The following is a 27,671-nucleotide window of genomic DNA, read 5'->3' on the forward strand; positions in this document are numbered from 1 at the left end:
TTATTTTTTATTATAGCATCTGAAAAATATTTACCACAATGCCATATATAAAGCATTATGTGTATTAGCTGCAGTGGACATTGAAATGCATCTTTAATGGGTGGCAACTATAATGTAAAACTATTTACTGCCCAAAAATACATATCTTTTTTTTGGTTTCTAATAACTCAGTTGTTAACTATGCATATTCTAACAGTAAAAAAACACACAAAGTAGAGGTTGCACTGTAGTGCTCTAATAAACAACAATTGTAAGATACAAATTTGACTTACATCACCAAGTGGAATGTTTATTATTTTGTTGTGCAAATATAAACATTCCTGCAACTACATTTTGACATTCGGAGAAAAAATGCATTCATTGGAATAGCTCCGTATGCAAAGTATGTACAAGTCCCTCTTGCTCAAATAAAAATGACATTTTTCAGTCATGCCACTTCACCAGTTCACTTCATATGCTAATATGAACCGGACATAAGTGCAGTTTCATTCTCTGTACATGTAATAAATTATGGGTAATCTTGAACGAATACCCCCTTAACTTATTTTTTATAGTGCTCTCCCTTTCTCACCCAAATATTTTAGTTTCCATCATAGGTGTCCTGGCATTGCGTAGCACAGTGCATGACGATTACAGTTGTCTAGTCAATGGGGTTGGTTTGAGGAGAAGCGGCCATAGTAGAGCCAGTCTCTCTCTTGTTCTCCATCCTCTCTTGTAGTCAGTTAGCCAGAGACCACGGCCCTATTACGTCCCCTCCGCCTTCTCCTCACCCTCTATAGGGCAATTCGGTGGGCTTCCAGAGGACGTGCACTCTCCACCTTCTCCTCCATCATCTGAGAAACACACAGAGCAACATTCATCATTTCAGTCAGGAACAGATCTTTGAAAATGCCTTACTGCCCATGTAGTTGAAAATGTTTGCATTCCATTCACAATCCAAACTGTAGCGTATACTTTCCCTATTTTGTGTTTGTTTGTAAGACATGGAAGATACAGTATCTTGCATTCACAAGATGAAGGGAATATGAGATTGTCAACCTCAGCACCTGACACCTTGAATATCAACAGAGACTAAACTTATCACAGATCCTCACAACTCAACCGCTTTGTTCATATTCAGCATTTTAATACGGTTTTGAACACTGTCAAAGTGAATTACTCTACAGAGAGCCTTCACCATCATTGAGATGACCGTCTTCAGAGAAAATGAGCCAACACAGACTGCTTCTTGACAGACAATTCCTTTCTGTATTTTATAGGGGATTTTTAATTGCACGCAACTGTGATATATCTGGTTCATGCCCTCTACAACATTAGGATCTACAGTATATGCTGCTGGTTGGTTAAATCTGCTTAAATCAAGCCATGAAAAGGCCAATGTGAGTAACAGAAGGAGATGAATTTCACAAAAGCTATTGTTTGACCATTTGAGCCCTTGTGTGTGTTTGTGTTTATCTGTGTGTGTTTGTTTGTTTGTCTGTCTGTCTGTCTGTGTGTTTGTGCATGTGTGCAACCGTGTGTGTGCATAATCTTGTTATTGACTCATACATTAATGCTCAATGGACCAGTCGTTATAGTTGAAGGGTGTAACACTGCAGCCACAAAGTGAAAGGGAGCAACGCTGAGTAAAAAAGTTATACATAAACAGAGGCCTCCAACTAACAATGACTTCCCCTCCTACCTATGAAGCAATATGTGTATTGGCTTTAGTATATAACCAAGACAGCAGCTACTATTCCTGGAGTCCAAACTTCCTGGGCTTTCCCTCACTGATAGATAGTTAGCCCTTTCCAAACTGCCTTTGCGCTATTACTAATAGAGGAAGATGGCTGTTTCTTTCATTTGTTTCCATTTAGTTAAAGTTAAAATTAAGTTAAAGCTGCGGTTCATTTTACATTCTGTTAACGTCCAGATGCCCTTCCCATTAAACCCTGGTTGATTAATGGAAAGCTGGCTGTCCAGACAAGACACTTGATAATGGTGATGGATACTGGGCTGGCAGGGCCTCACAAAAGCACTCAACTATCTGAGTAAAGAGTTTCTTTAATGGCAGTGCTTTATTAAGTGTTGCTCCACCACACTTTTTCTATAATGGCTCGATACAGATAAGTATTGTTATGGAAAATTGCATGTACTTCTATGATTAAAAAAACAGACACAGTACCATCTTTAATATTCACAAAATACTGCTTCTGAAATAAAATGAAATTCTAATTGAAATGTTTCGATGAAAATACTTTGAATTACAATTCAAAGTACAATTCATCTTAATCCATACCAGAGTGAAAGCATGCAATCATGTACTGTAGGCGTATGTCAATTATTGTAAGTATCGCAGAAACTTTGCAATCAAGTACTGCATGTAATTGAGAGTAAATTTCACTACCCACCTACAACAGAGAGCTCTGCTAGTTTGTCTGACAGGTCAGCAGGCCCTGCCCCAGTGATATCAGGTACAGCGTTCCTCCTGCCAGTCCTCCCCGTGGCTGCAAAATCAGTGACAACAGGCTCCACATCAGTCATCGCTGGGCCCTGTTCTCATAGCATAGTCTGGAACACAACAACAAAGTGGAATTTATGTCTAAACATATTGTACCTGGTTGATAACACCGTGTTATGTTTAAGCAATAAAGCCCGAGGAGGTGTGGTATATGGCCAAAATAGCACGGCTAAGGGCTGTTCTTAGGCACGACGCAAACCCTCGACGTGCCTTATTGCTATTGTAGACTGGTTACCAAAGTAATTAGAGCAGTAAAAATAAATGCATTGTCATACGCATGTTATATGGTCTGATATACCATGGCTTTCAGCCAATTAGCATTCAGTGCTCGACCCACCCAGTTTATGAAACTCATTACACAAACTTTCCGTCACACATTACAATACAACAGAATATATCTGTGCACATTACAAAGGTAATGAATATATTGTGCATGCTGCAACACATACATGTTGTAAGGACCGATGCCGGAGATAAGAAGCAGGTACGTGGAGTCAGCATTAAATCAGGAAAAAACAGGAAACAAGACAGGCACAGCGTTGGCACACGACAATCAATGCTGAAGCAGGGAACAGAGCAGGGAACCGAATACAAACAGTGTAACTATTCCCTCCGCAAGGCAATCAAACAAGCTAAGCGTCAGTACAGAGACAAAGTAGAATCTCAATTCAACGGCTCAGACACAAGAGGTATGTGGCAGGGTCTACAGTCAATCACGGATTACAAAAAGAAAACCAGCCCAGTCACGGACCAGGATGTCTTGCTCCCAGGCAGACTAAATAACTTTTTTGCCCGCTTTGAGAACAATACAGTGCCACTGACACGGCCCGCAACTAAAACATTCGGACTCTCCTTCACTGCAGCCGACGTGAGGAAAACATTTAAACGTGTCAACCCTCGCAAGGCTGCAGGCCCAGATGGCATCCCCAGCCGCACCCTCAGAGCATGCGCAGACCAGCTGGCTGCTGGCTGGTGTGTTTACGGACATATTCAATCAATCCCTATCCCAGTCTGTTGTTCCCACATGCTTCAAGAGGGCCACCATTGTTCCTGTTCCCAAGAAAGCTAAGGTAACTGAGCTAAACGACTACCGCCCCGTAGCACTCACTTCCGTCATCATGAAGTGCTTTGAGAGACTAGTCAAGGACCATATCACCTCCACCCTACCTGACACCCTAGACCCACTCCAATTTGCTTACCGCCCAAATAGGTCCACAGACGATGCAATCTCAACCACACTGCACACTGCCCTAACCCATCTGGACAAGAGGAATACCTATGTGAGAATGCTGTTCATCGACTACAGCTCGGCATTTAACACCATAGTGCCCTCCAAGCTCGTCATCAAGCTCGAGACCCTGGGTCTCGACCCCGCCCTGTGCAACTGGGTACTGGACTTCCTGACGGGCCGCCCCCAGGTGGTGAGGGTAGGCAACAACATTTCCACCCCGCTGATCCTCAAAACTGGGGCCCCACAAGGGTGCGTTCTGAGCCCTCTCCTGTACTCCCTGTTCACCCACGACTGCGTGGCCACGCACGCCTCCAACTCAATCATCAAGTTTGCGGACGACACAACAGTGGTAGGCTTGATTACCAACAACGACGAGACGGCCTACAGGGAGGAGGTGAGGGCCCTCGGAGTGTGGTGTCAGGAAAATAACCTCACACTCAACGTCAACAAAACTAAGGAGATGATTGTGGACTTCAGGAAACAGCAGAGGGAACACCCCCCTATCCACATTGATGGAACAGTAGTGGAGAGGGTAGTAAGTTTTAAGTTCCTCGGCGTACACATCACAGACAAACTGAATTGGTCCACCCACACAGACAGCATCGTGAAGAAGGCGCAGCAGCGCCTCTTCAACCTCAGGAGGCTGAAGAAATTCAGCTTGTCACCAAAAGCACTCACAAACTTCTACAGATGCACAATCGAGAGCATCCTGTCGGGCTGTATCACCGCCCGGTACGGCAACTGCTCCGCCCACAACCGTAAGGCTCTCCAGAGGGTAGTGAGGTCTGCACAACGCATCACCGGGGGCAAACTACCTGCCCTCCAGGACACCTACACCACCCGATGTCACAGGAAGGCCATAAAGATCATCAAGGACAACAACCACCCGAGCCACTGCCTGTTCACCCCGCTATCATCCAGAAGGCGAGGTCAGTACAGGTGCATCAAAGCTGGGACCGAGAGACTGAAAAACAGATTTTATCTCAAGGCCATCAGACTGTTAAACAGCCACCACTAACATTGAGTGGCTGCTGCCAACACACTGACTCAACTCCAGCCACTTTAATAATGGGAATTGATGGGAAATGATGTAAAATATATCACTAGCCACTTTAAACAATGCTACCTAATATAATGTTTACATACCCTACATTATTCATCTCATATGTATACGTATATACTGTACTCTATATCATCTACTGCATCTTTATGTAATACATGTATCACTAGCCACTTTAACTATGCCACTTTGTTTACATACTCATCTCATATGTATATACTGCACTCAATACCATCTACTGTATCTTGCCTATGCCGCTCTGTACCATCACTCACTCATATATCTTTATGTACATATTCTTTATCCCCTTACACTTGTGTCTATAAGGTAGTAGTTTTGGAATTGTTAGCTAGATTACTTGTTGGTTATTACTGCATTGTCGGAACTAGAAGCACAAGCATTTCGCTACACTCGCATTAACATCTGCTAACCATGTGTATGTGACAAATAAAATTTGATTTGATTTGACATATATAGGGAAGGTAATGACAGAGGTGATAGAGTCCAGGTGAGTCCAATAAGCGCTGATGCACGTGATGGGGGAAAGGCAGGTGTGCGTAATGATGGTGGCAGGAGTGCACAATGCTAGGGAGTCTGGCGCCCTCGAGTGCCAGGGGGGAAGAGCAGGAGCAGGCGTGACACATGTACATATAATAAGCAGTAATAGGCCTATTATTTTAATGAGAATTATCAGAAGAAATCAGTGCATAATTTTTTGACTGTGAAAGTTTCATGCTTCTAACTAAATCTCTATGGAATGGTATGATTTAGTTTAGCTTATTATAATCCCCATTAGCTACAGCACATGCAGCAGCTAGTCTCCCTGGGGACCACATAAAACTTACAAATACATTAAAAAGTACAGAACAGTAGGAGACAAGAAGAACACAAGATATTAAATTAAATTCAAAATAAAAAATCTAATAAGAGTTATCTGAATGACACCAAGAGATAACAAAACAAGATGTGTCTGTTACATGAACTCTTCAGCAATCTGAAGTACAGTTGACTTTAGTGAACTTATCCTCTGCAGCAGAGGTAACTCTGGGTCTTCCTTTCCTGTGGTGGCCCTCATGAGAGACAGTTTCATCACAGCGCTTGATGTTTTTTTTGCGACTGCACTTGAATAAACTTGAAAAGTTCTTGAAATTTTCCACATTGACTGCCCTTCATGTCTTAAAGTAATGATTGACTGTTGTTTCTCTTTGCTTATATGAGCTGTTCTTGCCAAAATATGGACTTGGTCTTTTACCAGATAGGGCTATATTCTGCATACCAACCCTACCTTGTCACAACACAACTGATTGGCTCAAACGCATTAAGAAGGAAATACATTTCACAAAATAATTTTTAACAAGGCACACCTGTTAATTGAAATGCATTCCAGGTGACTACCTCATGAATCTGGTTGAGAGAATGCCAAGAGTGTGCAAAGCTGCCATCAAGGCAAAGGGAAAGGGAAAAGGGTGGCTACTTTGAAGAATCTCAAATATAAAATATATTTTGAATTGTTTAACACTTTTTTATTTACTACACGATTCCATGTGTTATTTCATAGTTTTGACGTCTTCACTATTATTCTACAATGTAGAAAATAGTTGTTATTTTTTTAAACAAGGGATGATTAGGTGTCCAAACTTTTTATTGGTACTGTATGTCTGTTTGAAGTGTATGCAAATAGATTATGCAAGTGGTTAGGCATTTTCAACACAAAAACGTTTTTTAAAAAGACTAGAAGATGTAGTGAATTTCTCCTCAACCCTGGTACAGTACGGTATGGTACACACTGAACCATAATATGAGCACTATAACAGACAATAGTGCTTTCAAAAAGAGTACTGCTTGCCTCAATACCCTGCTCTAAGGACATTTGGTCCCTTAGCTCTAGTCTAAATATCCAGGACCTTCATTACCTTGGCCTAATGACTATTGATTTGTACTACTTTATTACTACAGGGGCATTGGTACACATGTGATCAATACTTAACCATGTGTTATGCAACCTTTCCTGCATGCCATTACTGCAGCTCTATTTCCCCTTAAAATATAGAACTTTGCCTTTTACATTATGGGACCCCATGTAGTAATGGACCGACAACCAGTAAGTCTCAAAATAATATGCAATGCAGTATACAATTTGACCAGCAGGGGGCTCATTTCACAGCAGTACAGTACTGTATGACTAAATTACAAATCTACTCTGCATGTTAAACATTCCCTCTTGTTGCTAAATTAATGCAAAATAAAACATATTCCGAGATTTAATTACAGTTTCTCCTGGCCTATTCACTATCTTTCAATGGATTACAGTCTCTCCTGACCTATTCACTATCTTTCATTGGATTCCAGTCTCTCCTGGCCCATTCACTGTGTTTCATTGGATTACAGACTCTCCTGGCCTATTCACTATCTTTCATTGGATTCCAGTCTCTCCTGGCCTATTCACTATCTTTCATTGGATTACAGTCTCTCCTGGCCCATTCACTGTGTTTCATTGGATTACAGACTCTCCTGGCCTATTCACTATCTTTCATTGGATTACAGTCTCTCCTGGCCTATTCACTATCTTTCATTAGATTACAGTCTCTCCTGGCCTATTCACTATCTTTCAATGGATTACAGTCTCTCCTGGCCTATTCACTATCTTTCATTGGATTACAAATAGGTTTTAATACCAGAAATAAATATTGCCAGTCACTTGACATGGGTACGAGTCCCGGTCGGGGCTACCCCTTGAATTCGCTACAATACCATACACATTTAGACACCCTATACATTTACAAAGAAAACATATCCTACCTCCAAGAACACAACACACACACATGCATGCACACACATACATTTGTGCACACACACTCACATCCTTACACTCACTCACACACACACTCACACACACACACACACACACACACACACACACACACACACACACACACACACACACACACACACACACACACACACACACACACAAAGAAACACACACACATAAAGAAAACATATCCTACCTCCAAGAACACAACACACACACATGCATGCACACACATACATTTGCGCACACACACTCACATCCTTACACTCACTCACACACACATACACACACACACTAGTCATCATTCAACAGAAGGTGCATCACCTCCAATGGGAGTATCAGTCCCGTAGATGATAAGCACTCGCTGGATGTCACAACATTTGGAATTGAATCAAACCCCCCTTAGTCAAGACAGGCAATTCTTGCATTAGATTTGTCGCTATTATTAACAGGGCTCCAGCATAACACCTGGGGTACCGGTGAAAGATGGAATAAGGGGGAGACGTTAGTCAGAATAGTGGCAAGAGCCAAGCAGGGCCATTTAGACCAAAAATGTAATTGTCTTGACTTAGTGTTATGTAAACATTCACTAGGTGAACAACACTTCTTAAATGGGCCCTCTAATCCTCATAGCTCCCTCTCCTTTATCTGTGGCCAGCTTTGGAAGACGTGTTGTGCTGGTTAAGCAGTGTGGCCCTAAAGGCACTGTGTGTGCTGAGATGCTCTGAGGAGTGTGTTTAAAGGCCCACTGCTAAACACATGCATCCATAACTGTGTGTGACTACAGATAGACTGCTGTATTTGGACTCGGGTCCATACAACAGAAGGCTCTGGGTAGCAGTGGAACCCACAGCGCCCTCGGAGAGTGGAAGCAGCAGGAACTGGTGTTGGCATTCCACTCATCTATGTCCACTGGAATAAAAGGAGCTGTGTGCATTGCCAGCAGGCCCCTGTGCCAAGCAGCCAATGAGATAGAGTGTCCAGTGCCAGAAGGCAAGAGGGAGGCATTAGCTTGTGTGTGTTTGACTGGGAACATCGCCCGCCCATTGCTGTTAGAAACACAAGCTTATCTCCATATGGTTGAGCTTGCTGGAGGGTGTTGTAAAGCATCATGTGCATATGTGGGTTGAAAGGTATAGGTGTGTAAAGGCTTATATTATCACAATCAGAAAGGATCACAGTTTAGACCACTAAAGAATAACATATCCTAGTTAATCAGCAAACATATTCCCCTCGAAAGTATGCAAAGGAAGTCAAATATCTTGAAAGTCAACACCTCAACACAGACATGACCTAATAACAACCCCTCTAAAAAAAAGACTGCTAATCCAGACTTGATCTGTACTAATCCTAAATAACATTGGAGCAGCACATCATTTTACCTCCTTCTAATACTGAACAACTTTCCACCTAGGACCTCAAGAAGTTGTTAATGGAGAGAAATGTTCATGACTATTTCTAGGAATGCTCAATGAATATCTTCTATGATTAGTGGGGGGTTGTGATTGAAGGGACAAATATTGGACAAATAAACTGACTGAGCCCAGCCCACCTGACTGACATCTCTCCATTGAAGGTGGCCAGAACTACATTTTGATAAAGATGGATAATCTTGACAATAACCTTTAAAAAAAGGTAGCAGTTAGGCTACAACCTGCAAACATTAATGTGGAATATCTCTAAAAAACATGCAATTATCACACCTACTCATTCAAGAGTTTTTGTTTATTTTGACTATTTTCTACATTGTAGAATAATAGAAGACATCAAAACTATGAACTAGCACATATGGAATCATGTAGTAACCAAAAAAGTGTTAAACAAATCAAAATATATTTTAGATTCTTCAAAGTAGCCAACCTCTGCCCTGATGACAGCTCTGCACACTCTTGGCATTCTCTCAACCAGCTTCATGAGGAATGCTTTTCCAACAGCCTTGAAGGAGTTCCCACATATGTTGAGCACTTGTTGGCAGCTTTTCCTTCACTCTGCGGTCCAACTCATCCCAAACCATCTCAATTGGGTTGAGGTCAGGTGATTGTGAGGCCAGGTCATCGTGAGGCCAGGTCATCTGATGCAGCACTCCATCACTCTCCTTCTTGGTCAAATAGCCCTTACACAGCCTGGAGGTGTGTTTGGGTCATTGTCCTGTTGAAAAACAAATGATAGTATGCACTAAGAGCAAACCAGATGGTATGGCGTAACGCTGCAGAATGTTGTGGTAGCCATGCTGGTTAAGTGTGCCTTGAATTCTAAATAAATCACAGACAGTGTCACCAGCAAAGCACCCCCAAACCCCCACACCATCACACCTCCTCCTCCATACTTCACGGTGGGAACCACACATGCAGAGATAATCCGTTCACATACTCTTTGAACCAAAAACTCTTGGAACCGTTCACATACTCTTGAAACCAAAAATCTCAAATCTGACCTCATCAGACCAAAGGACAGATTGCCACCGGTCTAATGTCCATTTCTGATGTTTCTTGGCCCAAGCAAGTCTCTTCTTATTATTGGTGTCCTTTAGTGTCCTCGTGCTCTTAGACCTTAGTGCTGCTTTTGATACCATCGATCACCACATTCTTTTGGAGAGATTGGAAACCCAAATTGGTCTACACGGACAAGTTCTGGCCTGGTTTAGATCTTATCTGTCAGAAAGATATCAGTTTGTCTCTGTGAATGGCTTGTCTTCTGACAAATCAACTGTAAATTTCGGTGTTCCTCAAGGTTCCGTTTTAGGACCACTATTCTTTTCACTATATAATTTACCTCTTGGGGATGTCATTCGAAAACATAATGTTAACTTTCACTGCTATGCGGATGACACACAGCTGTACATTTCAATGAAACATGGTGAAGCCCCAAAATTGCCCTCGCTAGAAGCCTGTGTTTCAGACATAAGGAAGTGGATGGCTGCAAACTTTCTACTTTTAAACTCGGACAAAACAGAGATGCTTGTTCTAGGTCCCAGGAAATAAAGAGATCTTCTGTTGAATCTGACAATTAATCGTAATGGTTGTACAGTAGTCTCAAATAAAACTGTGAAGGACCTCGGTGTTACTCTGGACTCTGATCTCTCTTTTGACGAACATATCAAGACTGTTTCAAGGACAGCTTTTTTCCATTTACGTAACATTGCAAAAATCAGACATTTTCTGTCCAAAAATGATGCAGAAAAATTCATCCATGCTTTTGTTACTTCTAGGTTAGACTACTGCAATGCTTTACTTTCCGGCTACCTGGACAAAGCACTAAATGAACTTCAGTTAGTGCTAAATACGGCTGCTAGAATCCTGATTAGAACCAAAAAATGTGATCATATTACTTCAGTGCTAGCCTCCCTACACTGGCTTCCTGTCAAGGCAAGGGCTGATTTCAAGGTTCTACTGCTAACCTACAAAGCATTACATGGGCTTGCTCCTACCTATCTCTCTAATTTGGTCCTGCCGTACATACCTACACGTACGCTATGGTCACAAGACGATACTGTTAACCATGATATTCTCATCACAAAATTGTCCAAGTTCAACTTTTCCCCTGATGCCTTGAGATGGATGAAATCATACCTTGAAGGCAGAACTCAGTGTGTCAGAGTGAGCAATGAGCTTTCACCCACTCATAGCTATGATGTGGGCGTGCCCCAAGGGTCAATACTGGGGCCCCTCCTGTTCAGCCTGTACATTAATGATCTGCCTTCTGTCTGTACTGGGTCTGAAGTTCAAATGTATGCAGATGATACAGTGATATATGTGCATGCAAAGAGCAAACAACAAGCTGCACAAGAACTCACTACTGTAATGGTCCAGGTTACAAAGTGGCTCAGTGACTCGTGTCTGCATCTCAATGTGAAAAAAACTGTTTGCATGTTCTTCACAAAGAGGGCAACAGATGCTACTGAGCCAGATGTCTATGTGTCAGGGGAGAAGCTCCAGGTGGTATCCGATTTTAAGTACCGTGGCCATACTTGATTCCAACCTCTCTTTTAAAAAGCATGTGAAAAAGGTCATTCAAATAACCAAATTCAACCTAGCTAATTTCCGATTTATACGAAATTGTTTGACTACAGAGGTAGCAAAACTGTACTTCAAATCTATGATACTCCCCCACTTAACATACTGCTTGACTAGTTGGGCCCAATCTTGCTGTACAACATTAAAACCTATTCAGTCTGTCTACAAACAGGCTCTCAAAGTGCTTGATAGGAAGCCCAATAGCCATCATCATTGTCACATCCTTAGAAAGCATGAGCTCTTGAGTTGGGAAAATCTTGTGCAATACACCGACGCATGTCTTGTATTCAAGATCCTTAATGGCCTGGCTCCCCCTCCACTCAATATTTTTGTTAAACAGAAAACCCAGACATATGGCAGCAGATCCACAAGGTCTGCCATGAGAGGTGACTGTATAGTTCCCTAAGGAAAAGCACCTTTAGTAAATCTGCATTCTCTGTGAGAGCTTCCCATGTCTGGAATACACTGCCATCAGACACACATAACTGCACCACATATCACACTTTCACAAAATGCTTGAAGACATGGCTAAAGGTCAATCAGATTTGTGAACATGGTCCCTAGCTGTGTGTTGCCGCTCTCCATGTTGTCTGTTGTCTGTAGCTTGTGAGGTGTGGAAACACTTTGTTGCTTTTATGAATTTTGTCTTGCTGCTTTTTGTTCTATGTTGCTCTGTCTGTATGCTACATCTTGCTTATCCTATGTTGCTCTGTCTGTATGCTATGTCTTGCTTGTCCTATGTTGCTATGTCTTGCTTGTTCTATGTTGCTATTGTCTATATTGTAATTGTTTTTAATAACCTGCCCAGGGACTGCGGTTGAAAATTAGCCGGCTGGCTAAAACCGGCACTTTTACTGAAACGTTGATTAATGTGCACTGTCCCTGTAAAAATGAAAATAAACTCAAACTCAAACTCAAACGCAGGCCTCCTAATTGTCCCTAGAATTTCTAAGCAAACAGCTGGAGGCAGGGCTTTCTCCTATAGAGCTCCATTTTTATGGAATGGTCTGCTTACCCATGTAAGAAACGCAAACTCGGTCTCGACCTTTAAGTCTTTACTGAAAACTCATCTCTTCAGTGGGTCATATGATTGAGTGTAGTCTGGCCCAGGAGTGTGAAGGTGAAAGGAAAGGCTCTGGAGCAACGAACCGCCCTTGCTGTCTCCGCCTGGCTGGTTCCCCTCTTTCCACCGGGATTCTCTGCCCCTAACCCTATTACAGGGGCTGAGTCACTGGCTTATTGGTGCTCTTTCATGCCGTCCCTAGGAGGGGTGCATCACTTGAGTGGGTTGAGTCACTGATGTGATCTGGGTTGGCACCCCCCCCCCTTGGTTTGTATCGTGGCGGAGATCTTTGTGGCGGAGATCTTTGTGGGCTATACTCGGCCTTGTCTCAGGATGTTAAGTTGGTGGTTGAAGATATTCCTCTAGTGGTGTGGGGGCTGTGCTTTGGCAAAGTGGGTGGGGTTATATCCTTCCAGTTTGGCCCTGTCCGGAAATATTATCAGATGGGGCCACAGTGTCTCCTGACCCCTCCTGTCTCAGCCTCCAGTATTTATGCTGCAGTAGTTTATGTGTCGAGGGGCTAGGGTCAGTTTGTTATATCTGGAGTACTTCACCTGTCTTATCCGGTGTCCTGTGTGAATTTAAGTATGCTCTCTCTAATTCTCTCTCTCTCTCTTTCTTTCTCTCTCTCGGAGGACCTGAGCCCTAGGACCATGCCTCAGGACTACCTGGCATGATGACTCCTTGCTGTCCCCAGTCCACCTGGCCGTGCTGCTGCTCCAGTTTCAACTGTTCTGCCTGCGGCTATGGAATCCTGACCTGTTCACTGCACGTGTTACCTGTCCCAGACCTATTATTTGACCATGCTGGTCATTTATGAACATTTGAACATCTTGGGCTAACCCATCTAACCCTACTGCAACCCTGAGAAACATTTATTTGAGCTGCAATCTGAGGTGCAGTTAACTCTAATGAACTTATTCTCTGCAGCAGAGGTAACTCTGGGTATTCCGTTCCTATCTTGTCACAACACAACTGATTGGCTCAAACGCATTAAGAAGGAAATAAATTCCACAAATTAACTTTTAACAAGGCACACCTGTTAATTGAAATGCATTCCTGTTAATTGAAATGCACAAAGAGTGTGCCAAGCTGTCATCAAGACAAAGGGTGGCTACTTTGAAGAATCTAAAATATATTTTGATTTGTTTATAGTCATAGGTTTGATGTCTTCACTATTATTCTACATGGTAGAAAATAGTACAAATAAAGAAAAACCCTGGAATGAGTAGTTGTGTCCAAACTTTTGACTGGTACTGTATATATTATGCCCCCCACACACACACACTTATAAAACCAATGTTGTGCTCCTGTGTCATGTAGTCTGCTCTCACAACCTTTGTCATCAAAGCTTTGACATTTTAGTGTCACTTGAATTAAAGGCTGAAACAGAATACAGTCTCCCTCTGTCCATCAGTGCTGGTGGGACCAATGTGGAGTGATGACCTAGAGCAGCTTGGCCGAGTGTGATAAGAGAAACGGCCATGGGAGCTCCTCCTCCTGTGTCAGCACAGCAAACAACACGCAAAGCCGCCCCAGCCAATTTACTCAGTGACAATGGCTTGAAAGAGAACCATGCCATGTGAAATCGCTGATTACTATGGGCTAGGCTGACCTTGAAGCTCAAACATCCACCACCACTCATCACCAGCATTGCACACCCTGCCAGCCACAAGGTTCATTTATCCTCCTCATAGCCTCTATGGAGAATTTAACAAGCTTTCAATAGTCCCAATGCCTATTAATCCGCACACTCTTTGAAAAAAGGGTTACAAAAGGGTTCTTCGGCTGTCCCCATAGTAGAAACCTTTTAAGTTCCAGGTAGAACTTATTTGGGTTCCATGTAGAACCCTCTGTGGAAAGGGGTCTACCTGGGACCAAAAGAGTCCTACCTGGAACCAAAAAAGGGTTCTTCAAAGGGTTCTTCTTTGGGGACAGCTGAATTACCCATTTAAATACTAGATAGCACCTTTTTATAAGCTCTCCATTGTGGTAAGAGGATTGATAAGTGAGGGAATGTGGAGCTTTTACAACAGCTCAGATGAGACACGGGGTGCAGTGTCAACATGTGCATGTACTCATAAAGGAACGTAGTGCTATTTCAACCAACTATTTCTAGAACCTTCTGTAGTATTTTCTCTCTAGGTAATAAATTACATTCAACCAGCTGTCATGAAGGCCATTGTTGTGATAAGTTTTTAATCGACAGTATACGTATGTCCGATTCCCAGGAGGCTTAAAGTGACAGAGATAAGTGGACGAGCTGCATGGAGAGAGGAACAGGCTTGAGACGCCTCCACCATGGCCCAATTAGGACCCTGTCCCTGGGTCCCCCTCTTCCTTTCACTCCACTGAGAGAAGAGAGAGCTCCTAATGTCCGATAATGAGCCGTGTTCAGTGAGAAACTTCAAGGAATGAAGTCACATGGCAGCATTGTGAATGAACAGTTGACTGTTCATTATTCAGGAAGGCCTGGTGGGTCAGGGCCTCTCATAACTGTAGCCACACACAAACACAAGAGTCCTGCTCACAGAGCATAGGGAACTGCCTGCCTCTCCACTACCACTGTTACTCCCACTGTTACCCTGTCATATAGCAGTGCAAAGCATAACATTATATCATTGATCAGGCACCATTATCGAATTATCCACTGAGGTATTCTTGAAAACAATGATTTTCCAGATCCCAAATACTCTACTACAAAAAAGAGAAATGGCCTTCCAAGAGACAGTGCCTTATTTATATCTGAAAGATGGCCATCCAATAGTATTTTATCTTGCCCCAATGGGATCTTTAGCCAACCCAGTGGTAGCTGTTGACGCCGCTGTGAGTGACAGTGTGGAAGGCTAGCACGTCCTCGGTGTGTCCCTCTCAGCAGGCTCAAAGACTTTTCCCAGCACCCCTCTGTTCAAAAGGGCAGCATGTGACCAGGTGAGCGGTCAGATAAAATGGCCACCACAGAGAGATCCCACCAAGGCACCGAGGACGCCTGCCAAACATAACCGAAAAATACTGTGATAACCTCTGACAATGGCACTGCAGAACATAAATAAAACACAAACAAACACGCTAATAAACAGCCATTTATGGAGAAAATCACTTTGAATGTTGCAGGAGCGTAATGCTTGTTTATGTAACTGATAAGAAAACACATTATATTGCAAAAACATGCAATTAAATTAATCACAGCAGTACAATATTTGCAGAGACAATGTTATTTCAGCGTTACATGTGTTACTATAAAGGCTTCTGACAGCAGATGCCCTTCTGATCATATTACACTGCTCATTGGACCTCTTCTATTCAGAAATAAATCCCAGTGGGGGAGGCCACAATATTTCCTTTGTTTTTTCCACCTCATTTTCCTGCTATTTGTCCTTTTGCTTTGGAAAGACGTCATTTGAAACAAAGCCTACAAAGTGACCTCCATATTTTGAAACATAGGGAGGCTAATTAAGTACATGTCTCCCATAGCAGCCAGGAAGAGAAGAGAGCTCTCCTCTTCAATACAGGGCTATATTTGGACAGGCGACCTCCTGCTGAATGGGCTTTAGAGGATACACCTCCCAGGGTTGTTCAAATGTCAGAGCACCAAACTAACTTTTGAGTGCACTCAAAAGTCACTGAGTAAGGCTCCTCCAGCGTACTTCCAATGGGCTCTAGGGTGCCATTTGGAGAGTTCTAGGGTGCCATTTGGAGGGCTCTAGGGTGCCATTTGGAGGGCTCTAGGGTGCTATTTGGAGGACTCTATGGTGCCATTTGGAGGGCTCTAGGGTGCCATTTGGAGGGCTCCAGGGTGCCATTTGGAGAGCTCTAGGGTGCCATTTGGAGGGCTCTAGGGTGCCATTTGGAGGGCTCTAGGGTGCCATTTGGAGGGCTCTAGGGTGCCATTTGGAGGACTCTAGGGTGCCATTTGGAGGGCTCTAGGGTGCCATTTGGAGGGCTCTAGGGTGCCATTTGGAGGACTCTAGGGTGCCATTTGGAGGGCTCTAGGGTGCCATTTGGAGGACTCTAGGGTGCCATTTGGAGGACTCTAGGGTGCCATTTGGAGGACTCTAGAGCTCTTTGGTGCCATTTGGAGGGCTCTAGGGTGCCATTTGGAGGGCTCTATTGTGCCATTTAGAGGGCTCTAGAGTGCCTTTTGGAGAGCTCTAGGGTGCCATTTGGAGGACTCTAGGGTGCCATTTGGAGTAGAGATCGACCGATGGCCGAGTAATTTGGGCCAATTTCAAGTTTTCATAACAATAGGTAACCGGTCTTTTTGAACGCCGATTATGGTCAATTACATTGCAATCCACAAGAAAACTGCGGCAGGCTGACCACCTGTTACGCGAGTACAGCGTCAAAAGGACCTTGTGGCTGCAATGAGCCAAGGTAAGTTGCTAGCTAGCATTAAACTTATGAACAATATTAACTAGGGAAATTGTGTCACTTCTCTTGCGTTCAGTGCAAGCTGAGTCAGGGTATATGCAACAGTTTGGTCATGCCTGGCTCGTTTCGAACTGTGTTTCTTCCTAACAAAGACCGTAATGTGCAATGTAACAGCAATATTTAGACTGAGGGTTGCCACCCGACAAAAAGGAATGGTTCCGTATTTCACTGAAAGAATAAACATTTTGTTTTCGAAATTATAGTTTCCGGATTTTACCATATTAATGACCAAAGGCTCATATTTCTGTGTGTTTATTATAATTAAGTCTATGATCTGATATTTGATAGAACAGTCTGACTGAGCGGTGGGTAGGCAGCAGCAGGCTTGTAAGCATTCATTCAAACAGAACTTTACTGCATTTGCGAGCAGCTCTTAGCAATGCTTGATGCACAGCGCTGTTTATGACTTCAAGGCTATCAACTCCCGAGATTAGGCTGGCAATACTAAAGTGCCTATAAGAACATCAAATAGTCAAAGGTATATGAAATACAAATGGTATAGAGAGAAATAGTTGACGCGTCATAATTCCTATAATAACTACAACCTAAAACTTCTTAACTGGGAATATTGAAGAACTGGGAATATTGAACCACCAGCTTTCATATGTTCTCATGTTCTGAGCAAGGAACTTAAACGTTAGCTTTTTTACATGGCACATATTGCACTTTTACTTTCTTCTCCAACACTGTTTTTGCATTATTTAAACCAAACTGAACATGTTTCATTATTTATTTGAGACTAAATAGATTTTATTTATGTATTATATTAAGTTAAAATAAAAGGGTTCATTGTTCGTTCAGTATTGTTGTATTTTCATTATTACAAATATATATAAAAATCGTCCGAGGGCTCTAGGGTGCCATTTGGAGGGCTCTAGGGTGCCATTTGGGATGCATATATGATCATGGTGCACAAGAAGACTGCATGTTCTGTGCTGTTGAAGTGATGTTTCAATGGCAGGAGATGCCAAAGTGAATCTGTGGGATCCAGCAGTGTTTTGGGAGTCCCTTTTCCCCAAATCCCGTCTCTGGATTGCTACCAGGGATTTCACAGAGCAGATCAGGAATAGAAGTCATGCACCATCTAAGTGAACCAGAACATCTTTTCAGTAATGATATGAAACCTTCAGTCATAACATGCCTACCACACATGTCTATTGTGTTGACTCACACCATGATTCATAGTAGATAATGTAAGCTATTAAACCGATTGCCATGTTGAAGGCTATCACCAGTCAGACAATGTAGATGACTAAATTGGAGGTGGCATCTTGCTTTCCTTCAGTTCTGAATACGTGACTCACTAACGCAGACCAAGCCAGACGTACAGTATATCTTAATCAGGACTGATTGTAATCACCAGTAATTCAGACAGCTAGCAAATACAATCAGCTATAATGATATAACTCATCATTCATAACCACTAAAATACTGTAATCAGAACATCACATAAAACATCCATAGAAGGGAAAATGCAACGTAATAATGCAATAAACAGATACGGTTGTTTCCCATGCAGACCAAAACCTTGTCTTATTCACCTTCATATTCAGTTCTCTTCCTGATAGCACACATAAAATGGTTACCCACACTGAAAGCACTGGTCAAAGCAAATCCCTCCAGGCTTTACTAAAAATCCTTTGAACTGGATAGTCAATTGGATATCTTCTTATGTGCTTTGAAGTGAAGAAAGCCAGTATTTGCTTTTGAAATAAGACTCCACAACCAAAAGAGCTTTTGAAAACAGCTGCACATGGCTAAGTTGGCAATTTATAGAAAATATACAACACATAGATATCTTATTGACGTTGAGCATTTGCAGAAACAAAATGCATTTTGTCGTTCTATCTATAAAATCTTCTGGATGCCTAAAATAGTCCCACAAAATGTATAAATACCCAAACCAAAAATCAGCAATTAACATTCCTCTCACACCAAACAGTATGTTCCCAGCAAACCGGGAACATTCCCAGGACATTAGCTAACATTCCCATTAATATTTAGTTATGGTGTTATCTGGCATTAGGATGATGACATCTCAAAAGCATTCATTCAAATAATGTTTTTTTTTTCCAGGAAATGTTTTAAATTAAATATCCTTGGAATGTTCTCCTAACATCCACTAAAATGTTGTGCACGACATCTGTAACAACCACCACAGAACATTCCCCTAAGGTAGTTTAGGTTTCAACGTAGCCAATATATCATTGCTAAGGGCTGATCTTATGCACGTCACACACGTGGAGTGTAGGACACAGCCCTTAACCATGGTATATTGGCAATATATCACAAACCCCTTATTGCTATTATAAACTGGTTATCAACGTAATTAGAGCTGAAAAAATACATGCTTTGTCATACCCATGGTATACAGTCTGATACACCACGGCTTTCAGCCAATCAGCATTCAGGGCTCGAACCACCCAGTTTATAATTACAATTAATGTATATCTTAGATGCTGGTTGAAGCTGTGACCCATCGTGTTGCCAAGGGTAGCTTAAAAGTTATGTACCTCTCCCTCAGGAAGCAGCCCGTGACTTTGAGAAGGCCGTCTCCCTCCACGCTTTGTTGAAAAATCACCTTGGGAAGATTTATGAGGAGTTTAATGTTTGGGAGAGCAAGACTCAGAGAGAGAAAATGCACCTGAAAGCCAATTCATTACACACACCTGCCAGAAGAGGCATGCACGCACCCCAACACTGTAACTCCTCTCTCTGGCAGGTCTATGATGGCCTCACCATTAAGTGCTCTGACTGACAGTGACCCTATGAATGGAAAACAGCTGTTTTTGCTCATGCAAGAGTGAATACAATTGAATAATTAATGATATAAGCATATTTGAAGGAAATCTTCATATATTGTACTGTGTATATTTACACACATGCACAGGCATTCACTACAAAGAGTCATAGTGATTCACCTACACTTCATGACCAAAAGTATGTGGACACCCCTTCAAATTAGTGGATTTGCCTGTTTCAGCCACACCTGTTGCTGACAGGTGTATATAATTGAGCATACAGTCATACAATCTCCATAGACAAATATTGACAGTAGAATGGCCTTACCTGTAGAAGAAGAACAGTAGAAGGCCCTTTCCTGTTTCAGCATGACAATGCCCTGTGCACAAAGCGAGGTCCATACAGAAATTATTTGTCAAGATCGGAGTGGAAGACATTGACTGGCCTGCACAGAGCCATGACCTCTACCATCAAACACCTCTTTGGGATGAATTGGAATGTCGACTGCGAGCCAGGCCTAATCATCCAACATAAGTCCCAGACCTCACTAATGCTCTTGTGGCTGAATGGTCCCCGCAGCACTGTTTCAACATCTAGTGGAAAACATTCCCAGGAGAGTGGAGGCTGTTATAGCAGCAAAGGGGGGACCAACTCCATATTAATGCCCATGATTTTGGAATTAGATGTTCGACGAGCAGATGTCCTCATACTTTTGGCCATGTAGTGTATCTATTTGGCCTCATGTGAAATAGTACATTTGTAGTAGGCCTACAGACCCTCATTCATAATCAGTCAATCAATACTTCTCTTTCCAATTTCCACAGAAATTATGTTTAAAACAATCCAGATTAACAAGGTGTATTACACATGGAAGGAGAAACAATCATCTCGTTTAATTATCATGGGCTTTAATAAATCATTTGTTTCTTCACATCAGAGAGAATTCTTGCCAGGTTGATAACAAACACTTTGTGAATGCCACACTTGTCTTTATATCGGCCCATATGTGTCACAGACTACATTAGCAGACAGGCAGTTTGTGTAGCAGGAAATGAGAGTGCCATTTCTGCAAATCACATAGGGCAGTCTAGAAAAAAACATCCTCCTTGTTGAAGAGTTTACCAGGCAGTTGTGCGGTCGGTTGTGGCCAAACGATGACAGCTAGGCGGTCTGTCTCATATTTGTTATTCCTCATACAGTGTCTTGTTCAACCGCAGATTTATTTTCAGAGTGTAACACAGGATATAAAGCAGAGCGACGAGTACAGCCTAGATTGCTAGTGGTTTATTTTTAGCCTCTGTGATAACTCAGTTCAAATCCAGTGATTTAAGATAACACGATCCTGGTCGTTTTATTGGCCCAAAACTCAGACTTTACACAAGGCTGGATAAAGATAAGGATTAGGCCACAGAGCTGTGTGTCTGTGGGGCTCTTCACCCGGCATTGTGTGTGCTAAGTGAATGATATGTATGGTAATAATCAGACTTACAACGTAGTTTATCTGTGTTTTAAAGACAATCAATGTCTGGTATGGATTGCCAACTGTGGCCCTAGGAACAAGGAACGCAACCTGTGTTGTGGTCTGAAAATGACTCGTTTTGGGATGCACCACTGCACTGTGTAGACTAGAGTAGCATAATTGTGGGCACTACCAGTGAGAGCTAAGTGCACTCATCGGGTTCTTGCATGTGTATCATGCAATACTGGCCCTGCAACATTATAGTACTCCACTGTTCTCTTGTTAGTGACAAACTGGCAGCTGGTGACCCAAAGGGACTTAGATACAGGCAGATGAACATGGACATACCCATAGGGTAGGAACCTCTGAGGAATACTGCGGTTCACAGTGGGTCGATGGGCCAATCAGCACATTTGGATCCTAATCCAGCGTGGCAACAACAGTGTAATGAAGCTTTAATCACTAAAAGATTGAATTACTCCAAAACCCTAATCCAGGGGATCACCTTAACACTCTACTACAGTACACAAAATAAACACAATAATATGGGATTTTATTGTTTTGCTGTTTAACCACCTAACCCATGGCTCCTTTCATTACCAAAATGCCAGAGGTTTAAGGGGCTAAAAAAGGGCAAAATGCGACCCAATAGTATGAATAAAGCATTAGTAATACATCCAATACATAGTTTAGTCTTATTGTCAATATGTCACAGAGAGAACATATGTGTGCAGCAGTCTCTGCAAGCTGTTCTGTCTCTGGCAGAGTGGTCCAGAATGCCAATGTGATAGATTTTGATACATACCCCCCCCACCCCCACAAGGACCTGTTAGTCTTCCACAGAGGGACCGATTTGTGATAATTTTATTGACTCAACAGTGAGAGGAGCGAGAGCATGCTTGGCTATGTGCTAAAACTGAGCCGGTTTCACAAGAGCCAATTACTGTGCTGCTGACTGAGCTGAGAGAGAGCCAGGCAGAAGAGAGGAATGATGGGAAAAAGGATCCCTCCTGGGGCATTGCCAGTGAAATACCAGCACAGAAACTGTCAAAGACAATCACAGGCGCCTTGATGACACTTGATGAAAAAAAAGACTTCAAACAGAGTGAGCTACAACTGTTACAAAAAAATATTTCCTGAGTCGCAGCTGGCAGGTAGTTAAGGATGTCCAAATTGAAATATCACCTATTGACAGTGTTTACCTGACTAATCCCTTCAGACACCATCTTTAAAAGACTTTGTTGGTCTCTGGGGCTTTCAGGTAGGGGTGTCTACGATCAAACACTCTTGATGAAACTGATTTAGTTACACCTTACACTTTATTTGTTTGATACAACAGGCACATTTTCTCTTCGCATTTGTTTTAACAGACGTGCCTGAGAAAAACAATTAATGTGTAGACACGACACAATGTGACAACAGGAAAATAAGTGATACCAAACTGCACTTTTCATTCCCATGTGTGTAATTACACATACTAGTAGACAGACACCATTGGTAATTCTCTGTCATCAACACAGCCAATTAAGAGGATAATACAAATGGGACGCACCTGGATCCTCCTAAGCTCATTAACTGAATGTTTTTTTAAAGTACAGTCACGATTGACCATATTGGAATTACCTACTGTGACATTTAGATCCTGAGTGACAGGCTGGCAGATGATGTATGACACTAGTTCACTTGAATAATGAATAGTAATAACTGCATATCTAACACCGGACAAGCTCCAGTTAGCAGGAATATATGCCTATAGGCAGCAGCCAGCTAGGGACAGACAAACCCCACCTCTAAGGTTAAAAGGGTAAACAGTGTTCTTCACCTCCCTCTTTACATTTCCAGAGAATAATGATAACGACATAGTGTTGTGAGGTGAAGGGGCACCCGTCTGAGTCTATTTGAGTCATTGCTGCCCAGAGGAAGCAGAGGGGTTGTAAATACTATGTCCCCTGCAACTTCATCCGTCACTCTGGATATGCGTTAACAACATTTCATTTCTACTTTTAGTATCCTCTTTAGAAAATACAGCAGTCAGTAGACAACAACAGCCTGGTCCAAGCTGAGTGGCACTGTTTGAATGTTAAAATAACACACTACAATATGGTGGAGAAGGTCAGACAGATTGTACGAGAGGGTCTGGAAATTACGTTACACAGGATTCTAAAGACTAGAGTAAGAAGGAGGGTGGGGTGTATGCCTTATGATTAATGAGTCATGGTGTGGTCATAACAACATACAGGAACTCAAGTCCTTCTGTTTACCTTACCTAGAATTCCTTACAATCAAATGCCGACAGCAATATCTACCAAGAGAATTCTCTTCGATTTTAATCACAGCCGTGTATATCCCCCCCAAGCAGACACCTCGACGGCACTGAAAGAACTTCATTGGACTCTATGTAAACTGGAAACCACATATCCTGAGGCGGCATTTATTGTAGCTGGGGATTTTTAACAAGGCTAATCTGAAAACAAGGCTCCCTAAATTTTATCAGCATATCGAATGCGCAAACCTGGGCTGGCAAAATTCTGAAAATCTAACCACGACTCCATTTTGTTACTCCCAGCCTATAGACAGAAACTAAAACAGGAAGCGCCAGTGCTCAGGTCTGTTCAACACTGGTCCGACCAATCTGATTCCACACTTCAAGATTGCTTCGATCACGTGGACTGGGACAACAACATTGATGTAATATGCTGATTCGGTGAGCGAGTTTATTAGCAAGTGTATCGGTGATGTTGTACCCACTGTGACTATTAAAACCTTCCCCAACCAGAATCCGTGGATTGATGGCAGCATTCGCGCAAAACTGAAAGCACAAACCACTGCTTTTAATCATGGCAAGGTGACCGGGAACATGAACGAATACAAACAGTGTAGCTATTCCCTCCGCAAGGCAATCAAACAAGCTAAGCGTCAGTATAGAGACAAAGTAGAGTCACAATTCAACGGCTCAGACACGAGACGTGTGTGGCAGGGTCTACAGTCAATCATGGATTACAAAGAGAAAACCAGACCCGTCGCGGACACTGACGTCTTGCTCCCAGACAAACTAAACAACTTCTTTGCTCACTTTGAGTACAATACAGTGCCACTGACACGGCCCGCTACCAAAACCTGCGGGCTCTCCTTCACCGCAGCCAACGTGAGTAAAATAGTTAAAAGTGTTAATCCTCGCATGGCTGCCAGCCCAGACGGCATCCCTAGCCACGTCCTCAGAGCATGCGCAGACCAGCTGGCTGGTGTGTTTACGGACATATCCCGCACCTTAAAAGCGGTAGACCTGCCACTTTCAAGGTGCGGGACTCTAACCCGGAAGCTTACAAGAAATCCTGCTATGCCCTCCGACGAACCATCAAACAGGCAAAGCATCAATTCAGGGCTAAGATTGAATCATACTACACCAGCTACGATGCTCGTCTTATGTGGCAGGGCTTGCAAACTATTCCAGACTACAAAGGAAGCACAACCCCGAGCTGCTCAGTGACATGAGCCTACATGAGCCTACCAGACGAGCTAAACTTCACTTCTATGCTCGCTTCAGGGCAAGCAACACTGAGGCATGCATGAGAGCATCAGCTGTTCCGGACGACTGTGTGATCACGCTCGCCGTAGCCGACGTGAGTAAGACCTTTAAACAGGTCAGCATACACAAGGCTGCGGGGCCAAACGGATTACCAGGATGTGTTCTCCGGGCATGTGCTGACCAACTGGCAGGTGTCTTCACTGACATTTTCAACATGTTCCTGATTGAGTCTGTAAGACCACCATAGTAACTGTGCCCAAGAACACAAAGGCAACCTGCCTAAATGACTACAGACCCGTAGCACTCACGTCCGTAGCCATGAAGTGCTTTGAAAGGTTGGTAATGGCTCACATCAACACCATTATCCCAGAAACCCTAGACCCACTCCAATTTGCATACCTGCCAAACAGATCCACAGATGATGCACTCTATTGCACTCCACACTGCCCTTTTCCACCGGGACAAAAGGAACTCTTATGTGAGAATGCTATTCATTGACTACAGCTCAGTACCATAGTACCCTCAAAGCTCATCACTAAGCTAAGGATCCTGGGACTAAACACCTCCCTCTGCAACCGGATCCTGGACTTCCTGTTCTCTCTAGTACCACATGGCAAGCGGTACCGGAGTACAAAGTCTAGGACAAAAAGGCTTCTCAACATTTCTTACCCCCAAGCCATAAGACTCCTGAACAGGTAATTAAATGGCTACCCGGACTATTTGCATTGTGTCCCTCCCCCCTACAACCCCTCTTTTACGCTGCTGCTACTCTCTGTTTATCATATATGCATAGTCACTTCAAAGCTGGGACCGAGAGACTGAAAAACAGCTTCTATCTCAAGGCCATCAGACTGTTAAACAGCCATCACTAACATTGAGTGGCTGCTGCCAACATACTGACTCAAATCTCTAGCCACTTTAATAATAAAAAATTGCTTGTAATAAATGTATCACTAGTCACTTTAAACAATGCCACTTTATATAATGTTTACATACCCTACATTACTCATCTCACATGTATATACTCTACTCTATACCATCTACTGCCTCTTGCCTATGCCGTTCGGCTGTTCAGCCATCGCTCATCCATATATTTATATGTACATATTCTTATTCATTCCTTTACACTTGTGTGCATAAGGTAGTTATTGTGAAATTATTAGATTACTTGTTAGAGATTACTGCACAGTCGGAACTAGAAGCACAAGCATTTGCTACACTCGCATTAATATCTGCTAACCATGTGTATGTGACCAATAACATTTGATTTGATTTGATGGTGGAGAAGGTCAGACAGATTGTACGAGAGGGTCTGGAAATTACGTTACACAGGATTCTAAAGACTAGAGTAGGCAGTCGACAGATTTAAGATTAGAATGTGTCTGCAATCTCTTCTTTCTCCATATCATAATCAACACATTTCCCCGGGCTGGCTTATTATTCTTCCAAGCATGTGGTCTCTCAGGGCAGGTGTTGACTGGTACAGTAGATGTGTTGATGGTGGGTGTGGAGGGAATAACATGGTGCTTACCGTCTAATCAGCAGGAGTTAGAGAGTCAGAGCACTGGCATGAAATGCATGCTGCAACCAATAATAAACCTAGTGCTTGGAGGTCACCATAACTACAACATCTTACTGCATGATGCATGATGGACAAACACTATTTTAAACCATGGGGTTGAATTTTGTGATAAGAAAGCTGCTGGCTGACTCACATTCATCGTAAACAGCTCATTCAATAGACAAGACCCATGTTTATACAACCATGCTTTATTTAATCAGCAGGGGAATATCAACAAAAGTTAAAAGGAAACATTGATTAATATGATCATGTTTGTTCCTTGTGATTGCACTGCAGTCAGGTCATTGAATAAGCTATGTATTGCATTAAAGAAAATCAGCCAAGTAGACGGACAGGTAGACAGAGGGACAGACCATTGTATTTGAGATAGGTATGCGGGGTTTTCAAGTATTCAATAGCCATCAAAGGCAAACGTCATTGGGGAAGACAGGAGAGGAGGATGTGTCATTCAAATAAAACGCATTTATGATCAAATAATAGCATATGCCTTTTAATGATCCTGATAATCAATCAATCCCAAGTGGCATATGTATGACTGATATTCGTTGATATTCTTCTGCATCACATACATGTTTTTTTCCATAACAATGGAATACATGTGCAACGAATCCATCAATTGACAAAAAGGTTGCTCTCACACATCTCTGTGCATTGTAGCCTTTATGCATGACATTGCATACGGCATGGTCATGCGTTGAATTTACATGACCAACATTTTCTGGTTGCAGGTTTCAACAGCAAGCAATGACAATAATAACCAGCTGAATTAAAAACTTGTAGTAGCCTACAATCTGCTGTAGCCTATAACTTGCCTATAAATTAGGCTACAGCAGATTGTAGGCTACTTGTCGGCATTTGGCAACAACCTGACGACGAGAAACCTGCCAAAATAAGATATATTGTGACACCTACTTACCCAATGTGTAGAACAATGATTGTTACGAGAATGTTATTTATTTGCGCTCCAACGAAATAGGTATTTCACCATCGACAACCCATGGAAAGGACTCCGTGCACACAGTCTGCCCTCATCGTGATTTCCTCTACTCTCTTTATTTAAGTGCGAGGATAACTATCTCCGCCGCGGTGACATCACACAGAACGATATATTTTTTTTATCACCCAGAACTAGTATTCTACCAGCAGCACAAACGATGACGTCACGTTCTTTCGGAAATGAAGAAACCTTCCAAATAAAAGCAATGTTATGGTTAGTAGAGACTCTACTGAGTATTTCCCACACCACTTTATC

General features: G+C 42.6%; 1 protein-coding gene across 2 annotated transcripts; it reads right to left on the reverse strand.

The window, feature by feature from the left end:
- LOC112250135 (cAMP-dependent protein kinase inhibitor beta) lies at positions 1–27,671 on the reverse strand. Of its 2 annotated transcripts, XM_024420023.2 has the most exons (4): positions 19,780–19,821; positions 19,624–19,691; positions 2,391–2,550; positions 1–833 (listed from the first exon to the last, which is right to left on the reverse strand). In XM_024420023.2, exons 3-4 carry the CDS (start codon positions 2,521–2,523, stop codon positions 745–747), a joined length of 222 nt encoding a protein of 73 aa, XP_024275791.1. In that variant the 5' UTR covers positions 2,524–2,550; positions 19,624–19,691; positions 19,780–19,821; the 3' UTR covers positions 1–744. The 2 variants fall into 2 exon arrangements, with proteins under 2 accessions (XP_024275791.1, XP_024275790.1); XM_024420022.2 differs by lacking the exons at positions 19,624–19,691; positions 19,780–19,821 and adding an exon at positions 27,336–27,671.

Source organism: Oncorhynchus tshawytscha, linkage group LG05 (genome assembly GCF_018296145.1).
Source record: "Oncorhynchus tshawytscha isolate Ot180627B linkage group LG05, Otsh_v2.0, whole genome shotgun sequence".
NCBI classification, from domain to species: Eukaryota; Metazoa; Chordata; class Actinopteri; order Salmoniformes; family Salmonidae; genus Oncorhynchus; species Oncorhynchus tshawytscha.